This window comes from Macrosteles quadrilineatus, unplaced genomic scaffold, assembly GCF_028750875.1.
Source record: "Macrosteles quadrilineatus isolate MER2022 unplaced genomic scaffold, UCM_ALF_1.0 Scaffold_21__1_contigs__length_2333173, whole genome shotgun sequence".
Classification (NCBI taxonomy): Eukaryota; Metazoa; Arthropoda; class Insecta; order Hemiptera; family Cicadellidae; genus Macrosteles; species Macrosteles quadrilineatus.
Genome location: NW_026542614.1, coordinates 1,239,005 through 1,266,701, shown reverse-complemented (window position 1 = coordinate 1,266,701; position 27,697 = coordinate 1,239,005). Strand labels below are relative to the sequence as shown.

The 27,697-nt window shown below is 34.7% G+C and overlaps 1 protein-coding gene across 1 annotated transcript; it reads left to right on the top strand.

Annotated features, from left to right (window-relative positions):
* Nucleotides 1-1,465: 1,465 nt before the first annotated feature.
* On the top strand, nt 1,466-27,083 carry LOC129005429 (uncharacterized). The gene is made up of 6 exons (XM_054434317.1): nt 1,466-1,569; nt 13,781-13,873; nt 22,049-22,196; nt 23,964-24,097; nt 25,055-25,204; nt 26,770-27,083. Exons 1-6 carry the CDS (start codon nt 1,497-1,499, stop codon nt 26,919-26,921), a joined length of 750 nt encoding a protein of 249 aa, XP_054290292.1. The 5' UTR covers nt 1,466-1,496; the 3' UTR covers nt 26,922-27,083.
* The last annotated feature ends 614 nt before the right edge of the window (nt 27,084-27,697 follow it).

Below are 27,697 nucleotides of genomic sequence, written 5' to 3'. Positions count from 1 at the left end.
TCAAATAAATTTGGCCGTTGATAGTTTGGAGAAACAACATAAATTTTTCAATATTTTTCTTATAAACTAAAACTCTTGCTATTTGCTATGAAACGTCCCTCAAAATAAACTTTTAATTCTACAATCGAACCCAATGAATAACAACCAAGAAAAACTAGTTTTTCACCAAAGTAACCTGAAGTTGATTAATTTTCTAGAATCGAAGTCGAAACTTTCATTGTCAGATTGAGGATTTTGAAAGCGTTTATTCATATCATTCTCCATCTTGAGGACGTTGTATCGATATCGAAGGCTGCACAAACAAAACACAATCTAGAACAACCATATTTTCTTTGTCAGTGTCAGTAATTATTTATTTCTCACTTTCATGTAATCTTCAATGCCAATGTAATCTGATGGATGCACGATTAAGTTTCAAAATACCTTGCACTTTAGCTTTTCGCCTTCATAATATGTACTGTATACTGCAGTTTCTTGTATAGTTCTGAAATCAAAATCGATGTAATGGGATGTAATGGGTTTCAAAATTAAAGGTTGGTAAGGTTAGACAATTGTATTATTGTTTGTTTTGAATTTATTTTTGGTGATGGTGAGTTTATTTAGATTATTTCTTAGATTTTCCACCACGTAGTAAATACCCCCGCCGAAGCAAACCTGCAGACTAAGCCAATTTATATTTGCATGATTGGATTTACACTAAAATGTCTCCTTAAAAATATGACATATTTTCCCCCCTATTTAAATAGAATTAGTTTAACGAGTACTTAGGTTTACTACAACAGGGAGGGTAAAAAGTCGGTTTTTTGTAAAATGTTAATAGTTTAGTAAGAAATAAATGCATTTCCAAATTTGATCAAATTATGTACATAAACAAGCAAACTACAACAGTTTGCTTATTCTCCATAAGAATAGTATGGGAATTTGAAATTTATAATATTTTTAGCAATATGCCGAATTATTTTAAGCTCTACGAAATAGTTTGGAAAGAAATTTATATGTTTTTTGGGGTAAAAAATTGGAAAAACCAATTTTTACCCAGTAAAACCCCCCATAAACCCCCGTTCCCATAGTCCGATCATGCTGGTTCTCAAACGCATTCGAATAAATATAGGTTTCAACGTTTATACAAAATTTCATCAAAATTAGATCATTTTTGCTGGGAAATTCGCTAAAACAAAGTTTTTACATTTGGTAAGTATAATATGGGGGAAAATTACCTAAAACCAAACAAAATTATCACACAAACCCTGTAAAATCACTAAAACCTCACAGGGATGTAAAACAAACACAATAAGACAATAACAAACGAGATTGGGAGAATACAATGACCCAAGTCAAAACAAATTGAACACTCTCAACCACAAATCAAACACAAGGATATTCCCTGGTTCTGAGCCTAGGTGAGTCTCCTCCCGCTGCAGCATGATGCGTGATCATGACCTTCCACTTTCTCCGTTTTCTCTAGAGTCTGAGTCTCAGTCTGTCAGTCTTCAAACATGCAGACTACGAGCTACACGTCGGTTCTTACCCTCGCCTTGTCCCTAGGACTCGCAGCGTCCTTACAAGTCCGTAAGTAATGTTCTTAACTCAACATTATTCCATCAACTTAATTATTCCCAGATAAATTTTATATCCCGCATTTCCATAGAGGGTAATTTATTCGTTTTTTTTTTATTTTACTGTTTTGATTCGTCGTTTTGTATTAGATGTACGTTTTACGTAAAGAAAAGGATGTATATTGTTGCCTCCCAAGTTAGTTTAGATATTGTAATCTCTGATTTCAACAGGAAAAACGACCATACCGGCCGGTATATGTTTTGAGTGGTTTAAACGGTTGGTTTTTGTTAATTTGTGCGTAAATGTGAATAAGGTTGAAGGAATTGTTTTGCAATGACCATACATTTAAAAGAAATACGTTGTTTAATCAGACCTGAAAAAAGTTTTACTTCTGAATTCGACCTGTGCAAAGCTGAAGAGATTTTTTTCAGATTTTTTTTAGATACTGTTAACTTATTTTATTTTCTGTAATTGCCACATTAAAATAAGGGAGATTCGATAGGATATTATTAGTTTAAAAAAATCGAATTTCAAAAAGATACAGAAATACTTGTTTGTTGACAGATAAAAAAATAATTGTAGCTCAGAAAAATGAAAACGAGTGGAGAAGAGCCCTTTCTGGATACCGTTATCTCAAAAAATATTTTTCACCATACTATGATGTTTTTGGCTGTAAATTGGTGGCTGAAAGTTAAGTTTTGCTGGCGATGCCAGCTGTCATCGTAAATTGGGGACCGAGCAGGTTTTTGCCGGGGCCGCAAAATCAGCTGTCCGCTTACTTACTTAAACATGAATGCATTTTAAATACACAATCAAAATCCATAGCATTGCAATAGAATTGTGTTATTGTCGCCGTTGCCTAGCAACTATTTATTTTTATTTTTGCTGATTCCTCAAATTATTTCTTTACATAACCTTAATGTTGTAGTTGTGTTGACTATCAGTGTGCATTATTATAGTGGTGAATAGTGGTAATAGGGTATAGTGTGGTGAAAAATAGCGTTCGTACCACGGGCAGAAATGGTTTTGCAGCTCTCGATCGATTTAAGTTCTCGACTTCGTCTCGAACTTAAAAACTATCTCGAGCCGGCAAAACCTCATTTTCGGCCCTAGGTACGAAATATACTATTTTCACCACACTAGGGAAACATTTATTGGAGGCCGAAAGCTACGTATCTGCTGTCTATGCCAGCTGTCATCGTCGTTTGGGGACCGAGCAGGTTTAAAATCAGCTGCATATTAAATACACAATCAGTATCCATAGCATTGCAATAGACTTGTTTTATTGTCACCACTGCCTAGCAACTATTTATTATTATTTTTGTTGGTTCCTTAAATTATTTCTTCATATAACCTTAAAGTTGTAGTTGTGTTGACTATTAGTGTGCATTGCTAATTTTCGGCCCTAGGTACGAAATATTCTATTCTAAGCAAGCACCCTGTAAAAAAAGCTTAGGCTAAATGTAAAATGTAATCCAAAATTATTTAGTAGTATATTTGGTAAAGTTAATAACGTTACCTAGTTTTAAGAACTTTTTGTGAACACTTTTTTCAAAAAAAGGTAATTAACATAGATTAATAAAGTGGAAATGTAAAAAGTTACCACAAGATAAAGGTTGGTAAAATTTAAAATTCAATCGCTTTACTTCCTTTAAGTTGTAGAACCAAATAATAATGAAGACCTTTTGTTTTCTACAATTGATAGGGGCTTATTAAAAAATCTCACTCTATTTACAATAATGATAATTTGGCTGCAATTAAAGCAATTTCAATAGGAAGTTACGGACTGAAAGCTACTTTGTTAAGTGAATATATCTTTCCTTATGAAAAATGTTTATGAACACAAGTTGATAACAGTATTTCAGGTACGAGGTATTTATATATGGGGGGGGGGATAAAAATGTACTCTGTATTTATCTAAATGGTTTAGTTATTTTTCTGTCTAGCAACAAACTCGACAATGCTTAAACATTTCCCCTGACAGTAGGTTCAAATGACAGATTGGCGAACTGGCTCCACAAACAAATCTTTTGACAACTAAGGCCGGTTTTATGCACCGCGACAGTCGCGTGTCGCGTGACGCGGTGCGACTCAAGTTCTATTGAGTTAAATGGGAGCATTTATGCACCGCGACAGCGACAAACTGCCGCGCGAGCGACTCGGAGATCTCTAAATACCCGCGACAGGTTTTAGAATCGCAGCTTCAAAAAATGTGTCGCGTGCGGTTCAAGTTCTATTGGATCAAATGGGCACGTTTATGCACCGCGACAGTCGCGGCGCGACACGTGGTATATTCTCCATATATTTATATTGATTAATGTTAATAATTAGTATATAAATGAGTTCTTTACCCTTTATTTGTAATATAAATTACATCATTATATTATGTAATGACATTTTTAAGAGGGTTGACCCAATTCCAACTGTAAATTGTATGTGTTGTTTAAATAACTAGGGTTTTGTCACTATCGTGTACAACACTACAGGGTCTATATTTAAGCACCTTAATAATCACTTCTACATCGCAAACACAACACACAACATTGGATTGAGAACATACTGATTTCTTTAATTCCCCCACTACCGGAATTACGCGACGAAAAAGTGTCGCTGTCGCGTGACATTTTTGTCAGCCGCAAGACGTGGCGCGACTCGCGACTCGCGACTGTCGCGGTGCATAAAACCAGCCTTACGGGTAGCGGGGTAGGTATCCGTTTTCATATCTATTGGGACATGGCATTTTGATATAGTTATATATGGAACCAGGATACAATATACATTGCTACCTGTTCATATATAACTCATAAAACTGGTACGTGCTTTCGTTAAATAATGAATAGGGATCTGTTAAAAGTTCACCTTTTCGAGTAACCTTTCATACAAAATATGTAGTGTATTAATTGCGCTCAAGAGTTCCCTATTGCACTAAGCCCTCAAAGGGCCCCAAAAATGTTCCTTAGTTGCACCCATCGATGATAATACTCTAGGGAGTATGTAGAGTATACATAACAGAGTATGTACATTACAGAGTATGTCGAGTCCATATTCCATGTTCCATAATGTACATCGATATTTGCGCCCAAGCCCAAGCCAGGTAGGGATGAGTTACCGGCAGAAGGAATGTCCTTGTTTACATACCATCCTGATCCTAACATATCCTAATCTAACCTAACCTAGCTTTAACCTAACCAAACCCAACCTAACCTAACCTACTCAATTATACAGCCAAAGAGGGCCACCACTTGGTGTAGTTAATGAACGTATCGGGTGGCTTCCAGGAGTAGTGGCGCAATTCAGGCATACCCGACTACCTGACTTAGGTCAGTGGGCGCAATTAATGCCCGCCCATAAAATGGGACTATCGGATGATAAGTGGTCAAACGGCTACAGTACTAATTTTTACTTTTTGAACAAAATAGGCAGCCCACTGTTTTTCCATATGACAGTAAAAATGAAAGACACTATTTAACTTACAAACTATCTTATCAAATAAAACCTAATAAAACCCGGAGCTGGGGTCGACAATCGACAAAGATCATACCGGTACCTTATCTGTATTGGAGGAGGCCATGATAAGATGCCTACAATATGCTAAAAGAATGAGTCTTATTAGATTTATACCCTCTTAATAATTTTGTGCGATTATATGGTTAAAAATAAATCTAATCGATCGGAGCGAGCGAAGCTCTTATACACTCCTGCTTTTGTTTTACAGAACGAAATTTAGCACAGTAATATTAGCCTACTATGGGAAGGAATGAATATGAAATTATAAAAATTGGACTGCAGTGCTTTTCTTTTCGTGAAACCCAAAAGAACCTTATGGGTTGATAGGTCGCCATGACGGTTTTGCAAGATACCAATAATACTTAAACAAATGATTCGTAAAACAGCTTATCAACAAGCAATTTAAGCCAGCCAATTGCAAATACAGAACAAAATGATATAACAATCGGATTAATTACGTTCAGAATGATATTCTACAAAATGAATAACCAATTTTTGTCTTCAAAATTTGCCAGGAGCCAAAACGTGAATTTTGAACCAATTTTCAAAGCACCACTGACTTTTGATACTGCGAGTAGACATTTCATTTACATGAACTAAATTTATTATTGACTTCAGATAAGTTACTACAAGTGTGAACTCGATACTATTGGGAACATCAGTTCGTGCACGACCATGGTTACATTTTTCGAAATATCGGATTAAAATACTTACTCCGTTCACATTGCAAGCAGACAGCTGCATTGTACACCTAGCTACCAGAGTTTTTATTGTTTTATTTTTCGTCCTAGCCCGGGATTGTTTTTCGCATTACTTGAGGTTAGACCTAGGGGTTACAGCTTTATCACTTAATCATGCAATAGCGGGATTTGGACCCGGGACCTCAGGGACCGAAGTCCTGCGCTCTAACCACTAGTGGTAACAGGGTAGTGTATTAAGGTTTGCACATTGTAAATTTATGCATATGTGCTTTGGTCATCACCAGTATAATTTATCATCATACAATTTTTTATATGGCCCAAATATTCCCGTGTTTCTAAAGTACATTTTAACTAAGATGGCACAGGAATGTTAAATGAAATAGCCTCACGGAAAGTTTTAAAATACGTCAAATTTAAATAACGAACCACGTGCAAGTGAAAAAACTGGTTGGGGATTTCTGCCATACCACCCACCCACCGCCTTCTTGATCGGCTTATCTGATGTCTTCTTGGAATCACAACGACGAACAATTAGTAGACGCTATTATACAGCTGATGTTTATGTCTTTTGGAATTATCTCGTAACTTTCTTGTCGGATTGACCTTCAAATTGCCATTAGTCAAGGCACGCCCATAGGTCCAGGTCAGTGGCAGGCTCGGTGAGGTGCTCGTCCAATAGTCTAAAAGCCGGTTCGATCATGAGAAAAATTGTGTTGCTTTTTGATTGTTCAAAACTGGACCCAGCTGTCCTTGAGCATTAAGTGTTTAAGAAATCCTCACTAATGAAACCGCTGGTATTGGTCAGTAACAAAGCTACACAATGCTTCTCACTAAATTCTACACTAATCATGCCATCATATTTGGGTTAAAATATGTACCTAGGTGGCGTCCCCATATCAATATTTATAATGAATGAATACACTGTTTTGTGGGAATTGATTTGTTTAAAGAGTGTAGGCGGGAATATGTTGCTAAAAAGATAGTTTTTGTGTGTTTTTATTTTTTTATTTTATTTTACTCCGTTACAAGTTTTTTTTTTGTAATGGACGGTGCAAACCTTGGTTTTGTTTCTATCTAACGTTTTTTGCTAGCATCATTATAGAAAACAATTAGAAATACCATCTTGGTACGGAAACGATCTCGCTTGGAATCGAACCAGCGACAGCGACCTAAAGAATTGAGGTCAGAGTTAGATTACTACCACGATTTTCAGAATTTAGCCACCCTGAATCAGCGTTATACAACGATATTATATATTTATTTGGCTTAATGCCTACGTGTTAAATAGACACCCATTTAGTTGTAGGCTAGCACAGACAAGGGTCAAGAATTGGAGTTCAGGCAAATCACTTCAAAAACTTAAAAATTTCAAATTAAAGCGGTTTAAGTAAAACAATTGTAAACTCGGCATAAGCACTCTACTTTTATCTGTAACTAACTATAACAAACATCCTCTATATGATGTTTTCTCCTGTGATTGGAGTACTGCATGACCAAATGTTATGTGGCATGTTCAAATCGGGAACCGGAGTTTTGCCAACGGGTGTCAGGTAGATGGGGGGGATGCCTTCGGCCACCTCTTGGTGCGGAGATTTGCCAACGGTGGTGGTGGGAGAAAGAGTGTGACGGAGGGAGGTAGAGCGATTGTCAGGGTTTGTCTACGCTTGGCAGTTATGCGCTTGTCGCAGTGGGTTAGGTTAGGTTAGGTTAGGTTAGGTTAGGTTAGGTTAGGTTAGGTTAGGTTAGGTTAGGTTAGGTTAGGTTAGGTTAGGTTAGGTTAAAAATTCAATACATTTCCTTTCACAGTCAGAGGTGCATAACTCCATTACTTTGAACACAGTCAGCATCCTGCCTGGTTTGTCCACCCCTAGCGGAAGCCACCCTCACGGTCACGTGTAATCTCTCTCTCTCCCCCTCCCGCTCTCGCACAACCCACAACCGTTGGCAAAACTCCGCAGTATGTGGAATTCATGGATGGGGACCCTTTCTACGTGATACCCGTTGGCAAAACTCCTACACTCGTTCAAATCAAAAGATCAGTACTTTCGGCCACAGTGGGAAAAAACTCTAGGGAACTCCCGGACATAGGGAACTGTCAAATTCAGTGTTCCAGGCCGTTGGTATTGGTAAAAAAATACTTTCTACCCTAGGGCCAAAAATCTGCTATATAAATGACCTGGAAATGCTTATAGGCACAGATAATCTATTTAGACTACTCTTCTGCCCTTGGTGCGATATATGTATATAACTGGAATCCTTCTGAATGTTGACCCAAACAAGAGTAACTACTGTACCAGAGTCTAATGGCTTATGTACACTTTTATGAATTTCTAACTCACGTAAGAACCATTAATATCCGGGGCCCGTTAATGCTAATGGATTCTACCAGTATTGGCACTATCTGTTTGCAGTGAGTGGACTTAGCTTTCTACCCTCTCATGGCGATTTCTACCTTTAAATGGTTAAAACGGATTCATTTAATTTATATTTTACTTTCGCTATATTGTGGATTTCAAGCGTTCTTTGTAGGTGCGCATTTTTATATACAGTCCCTGTAAGGAAGAAAATTAAATTAATTGCTGTTTGCCATTGAACATTCATAGTTTTAGTACTAGCATTTGGCCAGTTCAAAGACAAATGTCCCCGTCGCAGCAAACCTGCAGATTAATTTGCATTTGCCTGATTGGATTTTTACGAAAATATTTCCTTAAACACGACAGATTTTTCATATTTAAATAACATTAGGTTTAACGAGTACCTAGTTTGCTGCTACAGGGTAATAAAGTGTGTTTTAGTAAAATATTAATGAATTAATATAAAATAGATAGTTTTGTCAAAATATAGACCTATCCATAAACAAGTAAACAACAGTTTAGCTGAATCTCCATAAAAATAATATGGAAATTTTAAATTTTTTGATTACGCTCCGGGACCAATAACTGAAAACAACTTCAAGATAATTAAGCTCTACTTTAAGTTCTAAAAGGTGGTGTACAGGAAAATTTGGAAATTCTATGTTTTGAAGGTCAAAAACGAGAAAACTAAATTTTTACCCCATAAAAACCCCGTTCCCATAGTCTGATCGGTTATGAACTCGTTCGAATCAATGAATACAAACCCCCGAATGTTCGAATAAACGTAGGTTTACTTTTGTACCAAATTTCGTTAAAGTCGGATTTGCTGAAGATATCTAGCTAGCTATGTACACACGTGTATGAATTTGAACGGGTGTTTTTGGCCTCTGGAGACTTAAAACAAAAAAAGTAAATTGGTCCAGGCCTTACCATGAGACCTACGGTAGATTGTTCCCTATATGGGAGATTTACTAAAATCACACCCTTAGGTCACCACCTGATAACGAAATTAACAACTAATACAAAGGCAAACAATTTGACGTTATTGTTAATCTAAATTTGTGAAAACTGCAACCAATTGTGTTAGAGCTATCTGACAACTTCACAGGCTGAAAAAATCACACGCTGATGATTTCTATGTACAGATATCAACGGGAATTGAGCTGTCCTAACAAAAAGCGAAAAAGCGTACGCAATTAATACACACTATTTAAATATGGGGATAGTACCCCCGAGAACATCAAAATCCCACTAATGCAAAGTTCGTCATAACCTGTATTTTGAAACTTGGAAGGAAATCTGTTGAAGTTGGTTACTATGTTGCACACGTAGCAAGGCCGACTGAATATGGAACAGCAAAACATTGGAAACCCTTGAACCGGACAATCCGCTAATTGTCCTAACCGACATAAGGTCGCCACGGTAGCGGATAGTGCGTTTAAGGACAAATTCCTGCAAAAGTAACTCTTTAGAGGCTTTGTATGGCGTTCAAAGATGAGATGAAGTGAAAAATGTCTTTATTTAGGAGGTGAAATTAGGACTTGTACAAGTCCTCTCTACCTAACCTCTAACATCATACGCAATGTGAAGGGATTATTTGTTGTGAGTCAGAAGGTTCGTTGAACCTATCATATATTTAAACTATAATTGCATACCATGAACGACCTAATGCCGACACGAATATACGTGTTCACTTGGTACATGTCCGACTTATATAGACAGCACAAAATATGTTGAGTTAATTTTTTTTCGTTGAGGCATATTTCCCCTTGAATAAATATTAATTGACCTCACCCCTGAACCTTCCAGCGCATACTTCTGAACCTTTTTGACACTCTAAAAATTTGCTTTTGATGAGTTGCATTAAAACATGACTAGCGCCTTTTCACCGTCTAAAAAATAGACCCTCTCCGTTTTTTATTAGCTTATTTCTAGTTATAATGACTATAAATATTTTTAAATTATTAAAAAAAAAGTTTTTACGTATATAAACTGTATTACTATAAAGCTAATGTACTAAGATCGATATTCAACCATATTTAGAGATATTTTTTACTCGGAGCAAAACTAATGGGCAATGCTACTTTATTTCCTTGACGAATATTCTTTAAATGCCTATTTAGTATTTAGCACGAATACTAGATTTTTCTAGTAATCGTGGTATTTAGCAGCAAATTTGTGGTCACGACAGTTAAGATGGAATATGTCTGCAGAAGGTTTTAACACCGCAACCTTCAAGATAATTTCTTCAATTGACATTTGTGAAATCCACAATCGTGAAGTAACTTCAGAATGAGTGAGCGGAACTTTGGCAATACCATACTTTAGGTACTTAAATAGACATAACAACGATTGTAGCTTTTTAATCAAAGAGATCACCATTGAATGAACGTGATAGAGCTATCTGTCAGAACTACTGTATAAAGCACTCAATTTTAAATACATACTACAATATAGTTCATATAACATCGAATGTGCTATGGGATTCAATAATTTGTCTTGGTTTTGGGTTGGATAAATTTAGCATTGGCATTAATCAGTTTTAGCAGCACATGATGTCGTAGGCTCGATTTAACCATCTAAATGTTTATTCTAAGCCTACAGATTTAACGTGCCAAGTTTCATGCAAATGTCCTTTCACATTTCTTCCCGTGCTAATTTCTGGCAAGAATACACCATCAATCTACATAGGTCAACAGAACTATTGATTTTTCTCATGTAGAACCTCGATAACAAGCATTATTATCGAGGTTTGCAATAACATTTGATTATGGTTAAAATAAATCAAAGGGGATTTGAACATGACACTTTAGGGTGACTTGTTATCAAGGTTCCACTGTATTCGTTTTAGAGATTTTGGAAACGGACTCGATGCCTATTACTATTACGTCATTGTCAAGCTATACGTAGAATCTATCAATCGAAGGAGGTCGTCAAAAGCCTTAAAAAGCACGCGGTCACAAAAACATAAACACAAACAAAAAACTATAAAACGCATGACCAACTCGCAAATCAACTTGCATTACTACACGAAACACGGACTGGAAATGTTTTGCTATTTTTTTTTTAATAGTTGGCTCTTTTTACACATCCCATTGTCATAAACTACGTCACAGTTTATGTGCATACATAAAATTGCCGACATACCTTTGCAAAATGTCCTATTTTTTTACAACTTAAACACTGTTTTTGGTAGGCTGGGCATTTGCGAAATTCATGTTTTGTTCCACATCTACTACATGGATGATTTGTCTTTTCGTTATATTCCACTTCTCTCTTAGACCCCTTATTGTTTCTTCTTACTTGCGATACTTCCAACTCTTTATCGTTATTCTTGAATATCTCATGACGAGCTCTTTCCATTGAAGTGGCCAGTTCAAAAATATCTTCAGATGTTAACTTGTCACCATTTTCTTTTACACCATCAGGCCATCGTTGTCTAATTTCTACTTCAAACTCTGGAAAATTTATACTTCCTGCAAATCTGTCTCTTATTCTTTCATCAAACTTATTCTCATACTTGCAAAATTCTGCTAAGTTTTTCAAACGTATTACAAATTCTGAAAGGCTTTCACTATCTTCTCTGATGCATTTTTCAAACTCCATTCTAGCTGAAAATATAGTCTTTCTAGCCTTGTATACTGACCTGAAACCATTAACTAGTTCTGCCCACGTAGCCTGATGTACTTTCAAAGGCAGTAGAAAGTTTGAAATCTTTCTTAATGGTGCAGGACCCACATATGCAAGCAAAAGATCCCTTCGAGCATCCTCTGCTCTCTGAGAGTCTTCTCCCAATCCTTTTACCTTGCATAATAATAGAAAATGTGCTTCATAATCGTCCCACCTACTAGACTCATCAAAGCTTTGACATTTGAAATTCTCTATCTTTGATTGTAATGTGTCTTCTTTAGTTTCATACTTCTCTTCTTCATTGAAATAACTATTTCTTCTTTTGGTTCGTTTACTCATCGACGCCAATATAGAATTACACTAAATGATATTCCAAAATACAAAAGAACCATTTTATTTCATTCTTAAACACATCAATGTAAACAGAAAATTCACTAACAAACTTAATAATAATAAATCAGCTGATGAATTAATCACTTACAGATTTAACTATCTAACAGTTTCAAAACTCAAGAGTTGGCCAAAAGCTAGCAACAGGGACGCTACAATTATGACCTCAGACTATCCAAGTCGTCATCAGGTCGTTGACGTTGATGGTTCGCAACTCGTCACTCTACAAAGGTCAACGTCACAAACCACTCGAGAAACTAGAATAAACAGAGGTTAATGAAACAGCGTTGCGAAACACTATGTAACACCGTAACACTTTCTATCTCTGTTAGGTTTCCTGCTAAATGTGTTAATGCCCCGTTGTGGTGAATGAAAGAGCGATTGCGAACGTGTAACGGCGTTTTATGTGAGTGGTGATCTTTCCACAGGGATTTTTGTGGTGTAGTTTGTAAAGTAGATTTAGCTTTATCGTGGTTTCATACTGGTTAAATGTTTTCCGGCTTAGTACAGTCCGTGAAAAATTAGTCTCTCCACTTGTCAATACAATACTTTGTGAAAGTTCTCGTTTCAGTGCGTTTTGTAATTGTAATAGTAATACACGATGTTGGGTAGGTATTTCACTCTTGAGGAGACAACAAATTAAACTAGTTGGCTAATAAATTTATATCATGGATGATAGACCCACTATCCAAGTGCACTAAACTCGTTAAAATATGTAGACAAATTTTAGAAGATATTCTAATCCCAATAAATCTTAAGTACGTAATACGTGTAAATGGGTTTAGTTATCGGATAATTTGTACAGCCATTGAATCTCCGTTTTAGCGAATTTCCCATAGGGAATAATCTATTTTCAACTATACTAGTCCCGGGTTTTGTTATGATATTTTTTAATGTGCACAAACGTACATAATGATAAAGAGAAAAATTCTATTTTAGCAACAAATCCTGATTAGTTTTGAAATTGTTATTATTGGGTTGTTATCGATGGTTAATGCTGGTACACAGAGAGAAGCAGTGAGCTGCAAAACACCGAAATGTAGGCAATGTTTGTCTTTACCTAACCCACATTCCAACCACAGCTCTTTGCATTAGTGTACGCGACTCCATTGAAAATCAATTTTTTTAAATAAACTCTTTTGTTTTTGCTTACATAATTTTTCTAAACTGTTTTAGTTTGTTAAAAAAATCATGTTTCTTCAAAAAATTTATTTACTCTTCAAGTTTCCAATTTTATTATGTGACACAAAAAACCTAACCTAACACCAACCACATTAATATCCTCTATTAACCTTCTCCCACTGTACATAATAAAGAGAGAATGTATTGTTTTCGATAAAATTTCTGAGTTTTTGTGTGGGAATGTCAATGAACCCATAAAGTGATTTTGGAAGTACTGTAGGCCTAAGTTTAATGTCTCACTGTGTGTGTAGCCTATGTGGATGTGTACCAAGGTGTACAGCAGACTAACACCTGTTCCCATTGTCCGATATTAATGAAATTTTTTGGAGGTTCAATTGTAATGCCAGGCTGATGGGAGAAAGTATATGTGTCAGTTGCTGATACCGTTTATTCAACTAGTGAGATGTATTTTGTTGACTCTTTTGTAGCGGTAATTGAAGAATTATTTTTATGTTACAGCTGAGTATGTAAAGCAATGCAAGCTGAGTTCGCCAAATCTACAGGAATGCTTGATTGGGTCTTTGCATCATCTGAGACCTTATCTCGTCAAAGGTAATTTTTGCGTAGCATATATGTAATCTTTGGTAATACCCATGATCTTCAATGTCATTTCTGAATAGTATAAATTGATAAGAAAATTATCTTTTTCCTACAGTCACCCGACAAAGTTGGCTTCCTTGTACTGTTTATAGTACAGAAAGCTGCTAATTTCTGCATATTTATACTTTGCCGTACGGTTTATACTTTGCCGCACATCAGGATTCCAACGAAACAACACAAAACAGCGTGGTTCCATTATGCACGTAATCCGTGTACGCTTGGAAATAGGTTGGCAACACTTAAAGATAATAATAGGCTACTATGAGCAGCTGATTGACTATTATAACTACGATTTAACCTGTAATTTCGTGTTTATAGTTTCGGTATTTCTGAACTTTCTGGACTTTTCTTTTAAACGTTTTTAAAACATTCCTACGATCTTAATAAACAAGAAAATACCTTTTAAGCATTTTTTTTAGGCGCGGAAACCACTTCAAATTACAAAAACATACGGAACTATATTCTCAAAACGCGGAGCACATTTCTTGCCGAGGAAAAATAGCGGAGTGATACGGACCGCGGGTACTACTTTCTCTAGGGCACCATTTGTGTTGCCAGCTGAACCTAAAAACGTGTTGTATAGTGTTTGAAAGACTAATTATTTATATGCTTTATAGTGACTGTAGGAAAAATATAATGTGTAACACGAGTGAAAAAGGCCTTTGCTGCACTCGAGATCATTCCGCACGAGCCGCAGGCGAGTAAACATTGCTCTCGTGTGCAGCAAAGTGCCACTTTCACCACTAGTTACACAAATAACTATTTCAGTTTTGTTTAATTCCTTCATTTGAATGGGAGAAGTAGTCCATACACTATACATTTAACCCTTAATTTGACAGCGTGCCATTATTGGCACATGAGGATTCAAAAAAATGTCAAGTTCGACTGTTAACTTTTTAATTCCAACAAACGGCGTCCAAAGGTTCTTTGCCTATTGCTATTATGGTTTAGTGCACTATATTGGATGTTTTGGAAATTACTATCACTTTAGACCAACATATAGAAAAGGAAGTATGGAGGCTTAGTGTAGAAGGTTAGTAAATTATTTCTTATTTCAATATTTTAGGCTGTTTACTTATATATCTAAGTGATTTGCACAGATTAAAGATGAGAAAACATAACCCAGGTCAGTAATTAGCTTAAATATGAATATTGGGTTTTTATAAACTAAACAATTTGAGTGTGACAAAAATGGCACACTGCCAAAGAACCAGGGAACAATGAAAATTTTTGGGCGTGCCAAAAATGGCACATAACCAAAGATGCAGTTATTTTTTTTTTTGTTTATTGAGCGCGCCTAAAGTGGCACACTGTTTATAAAACAGTGAAAGGTATTTATATTTGTAAATGTATGTCTCTTATTACCACAAACTGTAAAATAAAAATGTTTTTGCGAGGAAAGATTTTTCACTAGGCTGTTTAGAAAAGACTTTGGCTTTACAAAAAATCCCAACCATCCATGGCAACAAAAAAGAGTTTTATTTCCTGCTGAAAGTGAATCTTCTTATATGAAAGTTGTTTGTGCATTCCGATAAAGACTTTGGTACTTACAAATATTTGCTCACCGTATCGACATATCGTGGAATAACGCATTGTTGCCACTTTGAAAATAATTAAACTGAAAACCAGCAAGACAATATGTCACTAACAAATTTTAGTTATAGGATTTTTGAATCGCTAACCAAAGAAAGGAGTAAAAGACAAGTTCTAAAAAAAGGATTTACTTCTTCTCACACCAGCTGCTCTGATGTGTGTTGAAGATGTACGCTTTGATGGTGTTGGACACTACCCTTTCTTTGTATGCGTTAAGAGGTCGATGCAGATTTTGCAAAAATTAAAAATCGTCGTTAAAGTGTTAAAAGTGCAATGCGAGGATGTAACTGAAAGAAAATAGCAATTGTTTTGTGGGGTTTCCCCAAAAGTAGATGACCCTTCTTGATGTACATACTCTAATGAAATTTCAAACGATTTTCCTGATGGGCATGACTGATGAAATATCAATAAATTATATAATAATGTATTTTCTATTGTAATCACATAGTTTTGTAGAGATTTTACATGTGTATACATTTTACTTCATTTTTTATAATGACGTTTATACCATTTTATATTGGATTGATAGCTTTTGTGGAAAAATTGATTTTTTTATATCTTACATATAATTATAGTTATACAATTTTGATATCCAATATGTGATAATGTCGACTTATTCAACCCCTTAGGGTTATTTTTAAGTGCTATACAGATAAACTTGTTGTATTTTATTCAACAAAAGATTCCTAGAGAAATCTCCGCATCTTTGGCAAAGTGCCAAAAATGGCACACATGAAAAAATTGTGAAAAATACTTATAAGAATTTTAAAATTATTTTTTTGCAGTTCCTTTGGACCCTTTTGATTGAAATATAGCAAGGAAAAATTAGTTTTCAAAAAAAGATTTGTTTGCCAAATTAAGGGTTAACATACAGTAATTAAATGACCCCTTATAAATCTATCATTTTAGATCATCTGAATACAATGTCAAATTATTTTTTAAGATCACTTTACAAATGCATAACAGCTGATAAGTAAGGTAAGCAGGGCTGTCAACTTGTGAACTTGTTTTGTCCCTACACAGTATCTGAACTTGTAATTTGGGTTGCGTAAGAAAACACCATGTACAAGTTGTCTCAACTTACAAATCACAAGTGAATCTACTACTGTACTCAAATACTAGTCCGTTTTATTTAATTTGATTTTTAGAGGTAATAGTTATGGTAGTTTAATGTGGGGGAAAGTAGGGTTCTGGAGCTAATACAATGTAAAAGGGAACTTAAAATATGGCTAAAATTGATAGTACAGTATTATTAGACTTCTGCAGTTATTAGATTAAAAGGGTGATGAATGCTTAACTACTCGTTTCCAATAACTTCTTGACACGAACTAAAGCTTTCTTAAAAGCACAACTTACTGCAGTATTTATTTAATATTTTTTCCCAACATCAACTCAAAGTCTTTGAAACAGGAATAGTTCAACATCCTTATGGGACCACCAACTTTGAATACCTTGTTTCCATGAAGCTCATAAAAGAAAATTACTAAGTATCTCATTAAAATGGCATCACCTGGAATGACTCGCGTAGACGGAAACATTGTGTACGAATATGATGACGCAAGCTAGAGGGAGTTTTAATACTGAGGTTGCAAGTTATGATTGCAACGTAATGGTCATTTAACGTAATGATGATTAATATGATGAGATATTACAAAGTCAAGGCCAGACATTAGCTCCCTAATGTGCCTAATGACAGTCGGAAGAATAATAAAATAGCTAAAATAAGAATATGTAATGATAACTCTAGTAGTTAAACAATTTTATCTGTCAGGACGTCACACTTTTTTACTACCACAAGTTAAGAAATAGATAAAGATTACAATAATAAAATTAAAATAATAATAATAGGAAGGACCTGTACAAATTTGAGTTTTGACCTGCAAATTTTTCTACAAGCAACGTTTATAAAAATTGATTGCAAACACAAGTTTGTAAAAAACAATTTAAAAAATTAACAAGCGAGTGGGATAGAGATGGGTCACCCGAACAAGAGGACAAGATTTGAATATGTGAACAAAGTTAAGTCAAGCATTTATATCATGTTGTAATTGACACCTGTTTAAGTATACAACTGTATTCAATTTGTATATTGAACATATTCAAATCATAAAATGTTTATAATTTATTCCCATTTATTCTTATATTTGGGCTCCAAAATAATTTTTTCTAAGGTGGAGGGGGTGAAATGTTAGCCCCTGTATCGTATGTGCATCGTCAAAACTGCTGAGGTTCTTTTTGTTTGATGCACAAATTTATTTTCATCACATATTCTACACATTCCTGCATTACTTACATTACCACTTGATATTATCATAGATTACACATACTCCTTTCAGGGGCGTCGCCTTGGGGGGGGGGGGGGTAGGGGGGGTAGCCTCCCCCCCCTAGAATCTGGGAAAGAGAAAAGTTGGGAATTTCCTTGCCACGAGTTGGGACAGTTGGGAAGTCAGATACAAGAAAAATATATTTTTAAACTAAACAAAATTTAAATATTTCCGAAAATCCATCAAAGATAAAAATTGCTTTGACTTGGACAAATAAACTTGAAGCTTCTTTGATTTCATTTAACTTTGATTAAACAAGGCTAAACAATGGCTAAACACGCCTTATTTTAAGAAATCAATAATCAATTAGCGGTATAGCTTGTTGGAATTTCGTTTACGAGAAATTTTGTTCCTTATTGGACGTATGTGGGCTACCTTGATCCTGTCCTGTGTGGATGATTCTGAATGATTCGTCTGCGAGACTGCGAGTTTGAATTTTGAAAGTGCAAGCAATGTAGCTCTTCTGTTCAATTATGTTGTTTGTTAGTGTTTACAAGAAATTCAAAAATATTTTTTCCGTCAGTCACATGAAATATATTTTATACCTTTTTTTGTGGTATTTGGAGCAGGCTAACTGACCGAAGTACTTGCTAATAAGCAGATTAAAATAACAGATAGGATAGGTTTTGTGTATCGGTATTACCTCTAAAACTCTTATTTTTTAATAACCTAAATGAAATATGTATTCTCTGAATATTAAAAAAAAATCTACACAAGTTATTTATCATTCCTAATTAAGGATTTACAAATGAATCAACTAATCACTCTGAAACAGATCTACGTGGACAAAACATAACCTAAAATTTGATGTTTGACTTTCACTCTAAGTTTGATTTTTGTCTATGCTTGACTATCTCCAGGCTTACTTGTTAATATAGGAAACGTTCAGAGTCGTAGAATGTTATGAACGTGCAATCTTCCTTGTTACTTTGCTCATGTTGTATTTAGAGCAACAAAACTGGCTTTTTTAATTCAATCGGAGAAGAAAGTGGTCTTAGCCCTTTCAAGAATTTTATGGGAATAATGACAGCCTCACAATGTGTGCAAAGACAATTTAAATCTAAAAAAGAGATTAGAGTAATCAGAAATGTATTCTTTTTATGCACAGCAAGGAAAGATTGTACAACCATAAACGATATAAGACAATTGTTAACCTGATAATGAGAAAAGGAAAACGACCAGTAAAAGTGTGTAAATTGTTTATATAACGTGATTTAAGTACCATTATACAAACATAACGGTGATACTGGATGAGAAATATATGCCTATTTATATCATGTATTTACACTATTATGATCAATGATATGTTTTAATTTTTAGTGCACTTAATAAAAACTAATAACACAATTTGTTTTATATTTTTTTAACAAATAATTATATTTCATACAACAAAATGTCCTTTCTAAATTAACTATAGCAAACTTAACGTGATATTTAATGGCAAACACGTTCATTTATTACTAATTTGCTTCTATGTAAGGGTTTAGTTTTCATCGGTCATTTAGAATCAAACTGTCAATTCGTGGAATTAGTAAAACTGTTGCATCTGGCCCGTAATATCCAAAGAATCTTTTTCTTCCCAGGCACAAAACTCTTTTCATAGTAGCAATTTTGCAATCATTATTAAATACATATCTTGTTTGCAGTAAATAATCCTCTTAAAACGAATAAATTGTTTTATTTAATTTCATGTGAGCTTTTAAATGATTGTATTTTACGATAATCCTCTCTGTTCAAAATGTAAAGCTTCCTAAGGTTATGTTGCAACCTAGTACGATATCAAAGCAAACGCTTAAAGCTTTGCCAAGTACTACCCTGATACCACAACTACAGTTTAACGCGGAGCTGTTAATCCGTGCGATAATATTCTTCCCCCTACAATAAAAATATTGATATTGTCATAAACTAACGTGAACTATAATTAAGAAATGGTGAATATTTCTTTTCCTACAGTTACCTAACAATGTACATGTTCTCTCACTGATTTGAGAAAGCAAAGTGGCCAATTCGCTCACCAGTGAGACAATGTTAACATTGTCTCACTCTAATTACTTTGTCTCACTCCAGATTTGCAACGTGAAGTCACGAAATAGTGAGCGCGTAACATGCAGACAAGGTCGTATGCGCGCGAAATATGTTGGCAGCACTGGCTGTAAATCAGCTGGTAAGCTGTTGTAATGTTGTATCATTAAATGTCATATTAAAAGTTCACTTCTGTGTAAAAATATGTTACGTTTCTTTACCAATTTATTTGTTTTATGGTAACCGTAGGAAAAATATAATGTGCAACTCGAGTGCAAAGTGCTATTGCCTCACTCGAGATACCATTCCTCACTCGCCTACGGCTCGTGAGTAAGTATTTCTCTCGAGTGAGTCAATTGCTCACTTTGCTCACTAGTTGCACAAATAACTATTTTATAAAACAGAAATGCAATTTTAAAGCTAGGCAAAAAGGGAGAGCTAATTCAATAGCCAAAATAAAAACACATTGTTTAATATATTTTCGTATAACTTTCTAGTCCAAAAGTCAGTAAAGTGTAAATGAAGTTTGATTTACAAACCTTATAAGGGCACTCCCTTATAAGGTTGTTATAAGGTTGTTGTTGTTAGACATAGCCCACTGGCTATGTCTAACAATCTGACATAAAATCGTAGAATTTTAACGTGATAGTAGATATCTTGGTGTTTTTAATATTATGTCTATCAGCCTAATTGTAATTTATACGTATAATATAATATTAATGGGTCATTTAAATGCATGAAAATCCCCATGTATTGTTATTGTAAGCATTTTCAGAGGATAGACTAAACATTATCACTAGTTTGTACTTTGATTAGTATATTTTTAAATTGAAAGATTACATGTAAAAAGAGGTTTACAGGACCCCAGGTTGAAAACAGATTTCAAAATTAAGTTTCTAACAATTGGGACATTCTTTAAATTATTCATTTATATTGGTAAGGCTAGGGCCACACTTGGCGACTTTGTCGCGGCGACTTAATTTCACGCGATTTTGTCGCGACGACAAAGTCGCTGAGGGTGGCCACAATAGGCGACAATTTCAACCTTCAAGTTCACTTTTTTACCATACCAGTAAATAGGGGTTCGAGATGTTGTATTGTATTATCAAAATCGTGTCATTAAATTTTGGAAATAAATAGACCTAAGGATCTATTTTTGGTTCTAGTTCTAGTTTGATGGAGATGAAGGTTAACATTTTTATTGTATGTATAAGTTTATTATCAACCAAGTTGAACGTTTTTATTTTATACGAGTCTTATTTTAGGTTTATTCTTTTCTATAGACTAGAATAATATTATTCACAACACTGATATTAATATTTCATCATTACAAACTTGTTTAGGCCTACCCTAGTTGTAAGTTTTATGAAAGTTAAAATGTTGATCTTAACTTCTAAAAGTATTTTAATTTCATTATTTTTTCATACAATATTTTTTCTATACTAATTTGTACTCTGAGGCTTATTTTATATCCCTAAAATTTTACACTGCTACGTCTGCTACCACAATGGTTTGCAAAGTTTTTTGGATTTGAAACATTACTTGTTCAAGTTTTTTGAAGTCATAAAATTTCATTATGAATTGGTAGAAGTTTTAGAAATTGAGTAATTTTGTATATATGTAAAACTAGCTATGTTTTGTTAATGCAAGTTTATAAATACTGAATTGAATGTTACTGCAGTGTAGTATACTAATTTGTAGATTTTTAAAAATAGTACAGAAATTGATTTCTAAAAAGAAAAATAGTTGGGAAATCTATGTTATGCAGTTGGGAAATTTGAGGCTTCTCCCCCCCCCCTGGAATTTAACCAAGCAACGCCACTGACTCCTTTATACGAGTATGATAGTCAGTTCACAAAATGTTGGTAGTTTGAAGGAAGTTCCCCCACCCCTTTTTTGCTTAATGTATAAGTTGCAGCTGATTGACGTTTTAGTGAACCTCAGCTGTTGAACTATGTTTTAAAGGTAGGATCAAATGGAGGGAATATATTTCTTGGGCTTGAATTGGCTAAATTTTGTGAAAGGAGTAGAGAAATGCTGACGATTACAAGCATTTTTACTGCAATGAAGTTTTTACTCCATGCTATGATATGTTCTTACTATGGATGATAATCAAATCTAGAGGTTATCTTTGTGAAAAAGTACTAATTTATTTCTTGAAAGATTATATATATTATTTTGCCCCTAGGCATCCCTGAGATACATCTGCCAAGTGTAGAACCCTTCATACTGGACTCACTCTCACTAGCCCTGACTGGGGGAGACCAAGGCTACAAGATTACACTGAGAGATATTCACATGTATGGAGCGAGCAACTTCACCGTCACCAAGCTCAAGTGAGTGCACCAACAAAAATTAGTTTAGCTTAATAAACCAATTTTTTTGGACCAATAAAATACGGAGACTCGTGGATTAGGAAATACCCCCGCCGCAGCAAACCTGCAGACTAAGCGAATTTCCATTTGACTGATTGGATTTACACTGAAATGTCTACTTAAAAATATAACATTTATTCCCGATTTAAATAGAATTAGTTTAAAAAGTACTTAGGTTTGCTGCATCAGGGAGGGTAAAACTGTTTGTTTTTTTTGTAAAATGTTAATAGTTAGTAAAGAAATAAAAAATTTTCCAAATTTGATCAAAATATGTTCATAAACAAGCAAACTACAACAGTTTATTTATTCTCCATAAGAATAACATGGGAATTTTAAATTTACAATTTTTTGAAATTTTCTCCGTAACAATTAGGCGCATAATAACGCTTCAATATACTAAATTATTTGTTTTTTTAAGCTCTACAAAATGGTTTAGAAAGAAATTGCAAAATTTTATGTTTTTTGAGTCAAAAATGGGAAAAACCTATTTTTACCCCATAAAACCCCCCATAAACCCCCGTTCCCATGGTCCGATCATGCTGGATCGCGAACTCGTTCAAATAAACGTAGGTTTACACGTTTGTACCAAATTTCATCAAAATCGGATCATTTTTGCTCGAGTTATCGTGCTAACGGACACATATATATATATATAAATATATAAATATATAAATATATAAATATATATTTATATATTTATATATATATATATGAATTTGAACAAATGGTGTTTTTGGCCTCTAGGGACCTCAAAAAAAAAAAAAAATCGGTCCCGCGTCCAGGTCTTACCATGAGTACTACGGTAATAGCTTATTCCCTATATGGGAAATTCGCTAATATTCCCTATATGGGAAATTTGCTAAAAATAGGCAGTTGAGGGATATAGGGAACCAGATATTGTGGGAGTGGTAAAGAGTAAAAGGTTGAGGTGGCTGGGCCACATTCAACGCAAAGGTGAGAGAGAGATGGGAAAGAAGGTGATAAGAGGTACTCTGGAGGGCAGGAGATCTTAAACGTACGATTATTTTGTGGTTACATTGTCAAACCTGCAAACTGCTAGCTAAGTCAGCTGCCTCATGAATATAGTATACATTTTAGTGCTTTTAAATGATTATACAGGGTGTCCCGTAAGTAAACAGCCAAACTCCGGGAAATGGGTCTGTGGGTAAAAATAAAGAGAAAATCAAAAATAATTATTTTCAAAATCGCTTTGAAAACCGGATATCTACCATTTTGTTTTTTTCACATAAATATCTTTATCCTTGAATTTTTTCAACCGATCATTATGAAACTTTGTATGTATTTCGAGGTAAAAGAGACCCATGTTAGAAAAAACAATTATCTTAATCCAATTAAAATTTCAAAATGGCAGTCATTATAAAAGTTAGCCATCTTTAAGCAATTTCAATTTAAAAGATTAAAATGGCTGCCATTTTGCCGAAAGGATTAAGATTTTTTTCTAACGTGGACCTCTTTTACCTTGAAATACATACCAAGTTTCATAATGATCGGTTGAAAAAAATTCACTGATAAAAATATTTATGTGGAAAAAACAAAATGGTGGATATCTGGTCTTGATTTTATTTTTATTTTTTACCCATAGAACCATTTCACAGAGTTTGGCTGTTTACTTACGTGACACCCTGTATATTTATGTCAAATTTGAGTCACACGTTTATGAATGGATTCTTAACTATGTATATTTAACATTGAATATTTGATTTGCAGGCTAAGCAAAGACAACAATCCATTTGAAGCCAGAGTATTGATCCCTGAGATGACGATTGATGCTAACTACACCAGCAGTGGAGTGCTGATAATCCTGCCAGCTAGTGGCGGCGGAACTTTCCACGCTAACTTGGGTCAGTACCTACTAGTTTGGGAGATTAAACAGTAACGGTAAAGCTGTTGGCTGAAGAGGACAAAAAAAGCCTCAGTTCAATAGGGTTTCCGCTCTGGACTGGAACGTCACGATCACGTCATGTTAAATATCAGAAAATTGCCAGACAAGTGAATTTGAGACAGCCTATTCCCTCTGCCCTATGGAACAAGGAACCCGGTTTGCTCCCTTGAAAAAAATCTCTACAAACACCCTTGCTTTTTCTCTTAATCTAAAACTGTGTAAACATTAAAACAACATTTTTCAGAAAGGTAAAACCGGTTTACTCTACTGTTCATTCTAAATCACAAGTTTTGATCCTAACTCTTTTCTTTCAAAAAGTAAAATGAAAATAACTTGCAATTCCAGGAGATGCAGTAGATTACAGTATTTTTACCTTACACAATAGTCAAATATTTTTATCCTGCGCTTTAACAAACAGCTCAACACTTATAGTTCGTTCAAAAAATTAAGGCGGTTTGAGGGAAAGTTCCCTAACTACTTTTTTTCTTGTATTTATGTTGCAACTGATGGATATTTGGGCAAACCTCAGATGATGAGCTCTTTTACAGGTAGGATCAAGTATAGTATCTTCCCCTAAAACCCCAAAATGTTTTGTATGGTATATAGTTTTTAACGATTTGGTCCTAATTTTTCAACTTTCACAATTAATTATGACACTAGAAAATATTAATTAATGACTTTTTGTTTTGTGTGGCCTCAACTAGTCATCCTCTGTATATTGGAGATAGGTGTGGCGTGTCTTTCTTTAGTCACATTGAGTTATATTTCTCATATTTTATTTCTTTTTTATTCTTAATAGAATTTTGAGACGATTTCTATATTCTGCTAAAGCATCAGTATTCACTCCACAGAGGGTCTAAGAAAGTTCATCAACAAGATGTTTTGATATAGTAATAAAAACCTGTTTATGTTCCAGGCAACGTGGTAGCTCTAGTAAAGGGCTTCACCAGCACATACAAAAAAGAGGGCTTAGACTATCTGACAATTGACAAACTGAGCATTGACCTCAACATCAAAAACATCAGGATGAGAGTGGAAAAGATCTTCAACAACAACAGAATATTAAGTGAGTGAAACCACAACAAAACAAGAGAGGATAGATAAAAGATGTATAACTCGTGGAAGCATATCTCAGGGGTGTAGGTTGTAAAAATTATTTTTTGTCAAACCGCAACAAAAACGGCCATTTTAATACATTTGTTGTGGGTCTAAAGTAGCTTTTTTCTCCCTAGGGAGTAAAAAGCCTTTTCAGTCTCTAGGGAGTAAAAGTCAACTGTTGTAAAAACTTATGAACTTCGATTGTAAGCAATCCCTTGCATCGAAATGATTTATTGTTTTATTTGAACAGTTATTGCTTATTGTTGCATTCTTGTCAATAATTCAACATATTGATAGTATAATGTAACACAATCGTAATAGATGGAATGATTGAATCACCTTCTAAAAAGCTTTTTATTTAGCTTTTTAGTAGCTAAAGCATTAGAAAAATTGAAAAAAAGTCGTTTTGAGGGGCTATCTTTAAATGAAAAGTATTTTTGTTTTCTAACTTGTTTTGTTAATAAATGTTTCAATATGTTAACAAAATATAGTTAATCACGTGGGTAAAAAGTGTCTTTTCAACCCTATTATTTTCTGACCTCTTCTTTGCCTCGGTCATGAAACTTGAGCTTGGGTTGAAAAGAGTCTCTTCTTTAAGCTCTAGAGATGAATATACTATTTTGGATCTAAAAGATGCAAGTTGCACAGCACAAGAATTTAAAAAATATGGAACAACTCTGAATTGTATTGGTTACTATTTGTATATTGATGATTGTAGTAATAAAATAGCTTTAAAAATGTATGAATCTTTGATATTTGGATCCAAAGAATTTAATTTGTTCACAAAAGTCAGTACAGTCTGTGTAACTATTACAGTAGAACCATGAATCCAACTTTAGGACAACTTAAGATGTATCTTGCACTAGTTTGTCTGTATTTTCAGTATATTTTATTTTTCAAGTATGTCTTTACAACAGATATATTTTATTTGTCTTTCTTTTCTGTAAATATGTTTTTTGGCGAATGTATTCAATTTTTTGCTCCTCTGGTTCCAGTTTTAGCGTCTCTGGTTATTTGACAAATTTATTTAAACAATTTCTACCTAAGAAATGTAAGAGGTTCAACTGCACATCATAAAATAAAGTATCTAATCCATCCTTGGTAAGACTGTCCTTTAAATATTATAAAAATTAAAAGTACCGTAAAACATTTTATTTTTTGTTTGAATTCTAAAATTAAGTTCAAAAGCAAGTGTAAACAAGGGATATTTCTAAAGTGATTACTCTTATGTACTTTTAACTATCAACTCTCTATTTGAACCACTGCAGGGTGTCTACCAAATTTTCCAAATAAAATTCCCCCCTTTTTCATGACTTTTCCCGACCATTTTGTTCAAAATTCTCGACTTAGCATTATGTTTACACGGATACTTGCTTTCCATGTGAAAATCTGAGTCATCATACTTCATCATACTACTAAAAAAATCCCCCCGTTTTCCCGACTTTTCCCGACTGGTAGACACCCTGTACTGACATCCTCATATGGTTTGCTACACAAGCTTTACTTTTTTCTAACTACTCCAACCTTTTCCAGCTGAAGCAACCAATCTGTTTCTGAGGGAGAACGGACACGAAGTGCTCAATGTGATGATGCCCCAACTACGAATCAAAATGGCTCAAGTTATAAAGAAAGTCGTCAACCAGCTGCTATTGCACACACCCGTGCAACTCATGGTGAAACCTTGAGTTAGTGAAAACGCTCAAGAAACAACTCAAGTGTACAAAGCATAAAAAATGAACTGAGGCCAGCTTTACCTAGGTGCTACAAAGTGTAAGACATTGTAATGTAGTTTAATAGATTGTGACAAATACGACACCGTAATGAATAATAAGTATTACTTTTTTTAATTGCTGTTTCATTTAGATCCATTGCATGTGTAAACAGCTCTTTGAAATTGGTTGGTAGAAGTGCTTTGAAAAGGTCATTCGGGTAGCTGAGTGGTTATCGAGTTGGCGACTTTTTGTTTGTTATGCTAGGCACTATAAGTTATAGTGCTAGCCTAACAAACAACAGGTCGCCGACTCGATACTGAGAAAAGTCAGTAGCTTTTTGATGGTTTGAAACTGGACCCAGCTGTTCCTGATCATTGGGCTTTCAATAACTGGTACTGTCTGAAACAGCTGATCTTAGTCAGTAACAACGCCACAAAGATCATCTCATTCCATTCTACAATCATCCTTCACTCATATTTGGGTTAAAATACGCACCTAAAAGGGAAGATGAGTGAAGAATGAATGATTGAGATGAAAAAAAAAATTGCTACTGACTAAAATAAACTGGTTCTTTAGTCAGGAATATAAATTGGAAGCCCAATGATCAAGGACTGCTGGGACCAGTTTTGAAATTCTGGCAGTGCTCAGGATTGAACCGGCAATCTTTTGACTCCAAGGCGAGCACAACCACGTAGATATTTAAGGAGTAAACATGAACATAGCAGCGATTGGTGAATCGGGTAGTGTTG

Excerpts from the sequence above, each read along its gene's own strand:
- LOC129005429 (XM_054434317.1), top strand. The coding sequence starts at position 1,497 with ATGCAGACTACGAGCTACACGTCGGTTCTTACCCTCGCCTTGTCCCTA. Across the intron at positions 13,874-22,048 it reads GAGACCTTATCTCGTCAAAG|GCATCCCTGAGATACATCTG; the intron begins GTAATTTTTGCG and ends TTTTGCCCCTAG. Across the intron at positions 22,197-23,963 it reads TTCACCGTCACCAAGCTCAA|GCTAAGCAAAGACAACAATC; the intron begins GTGAGTGCACCA and ends TTTGATTTGCAG.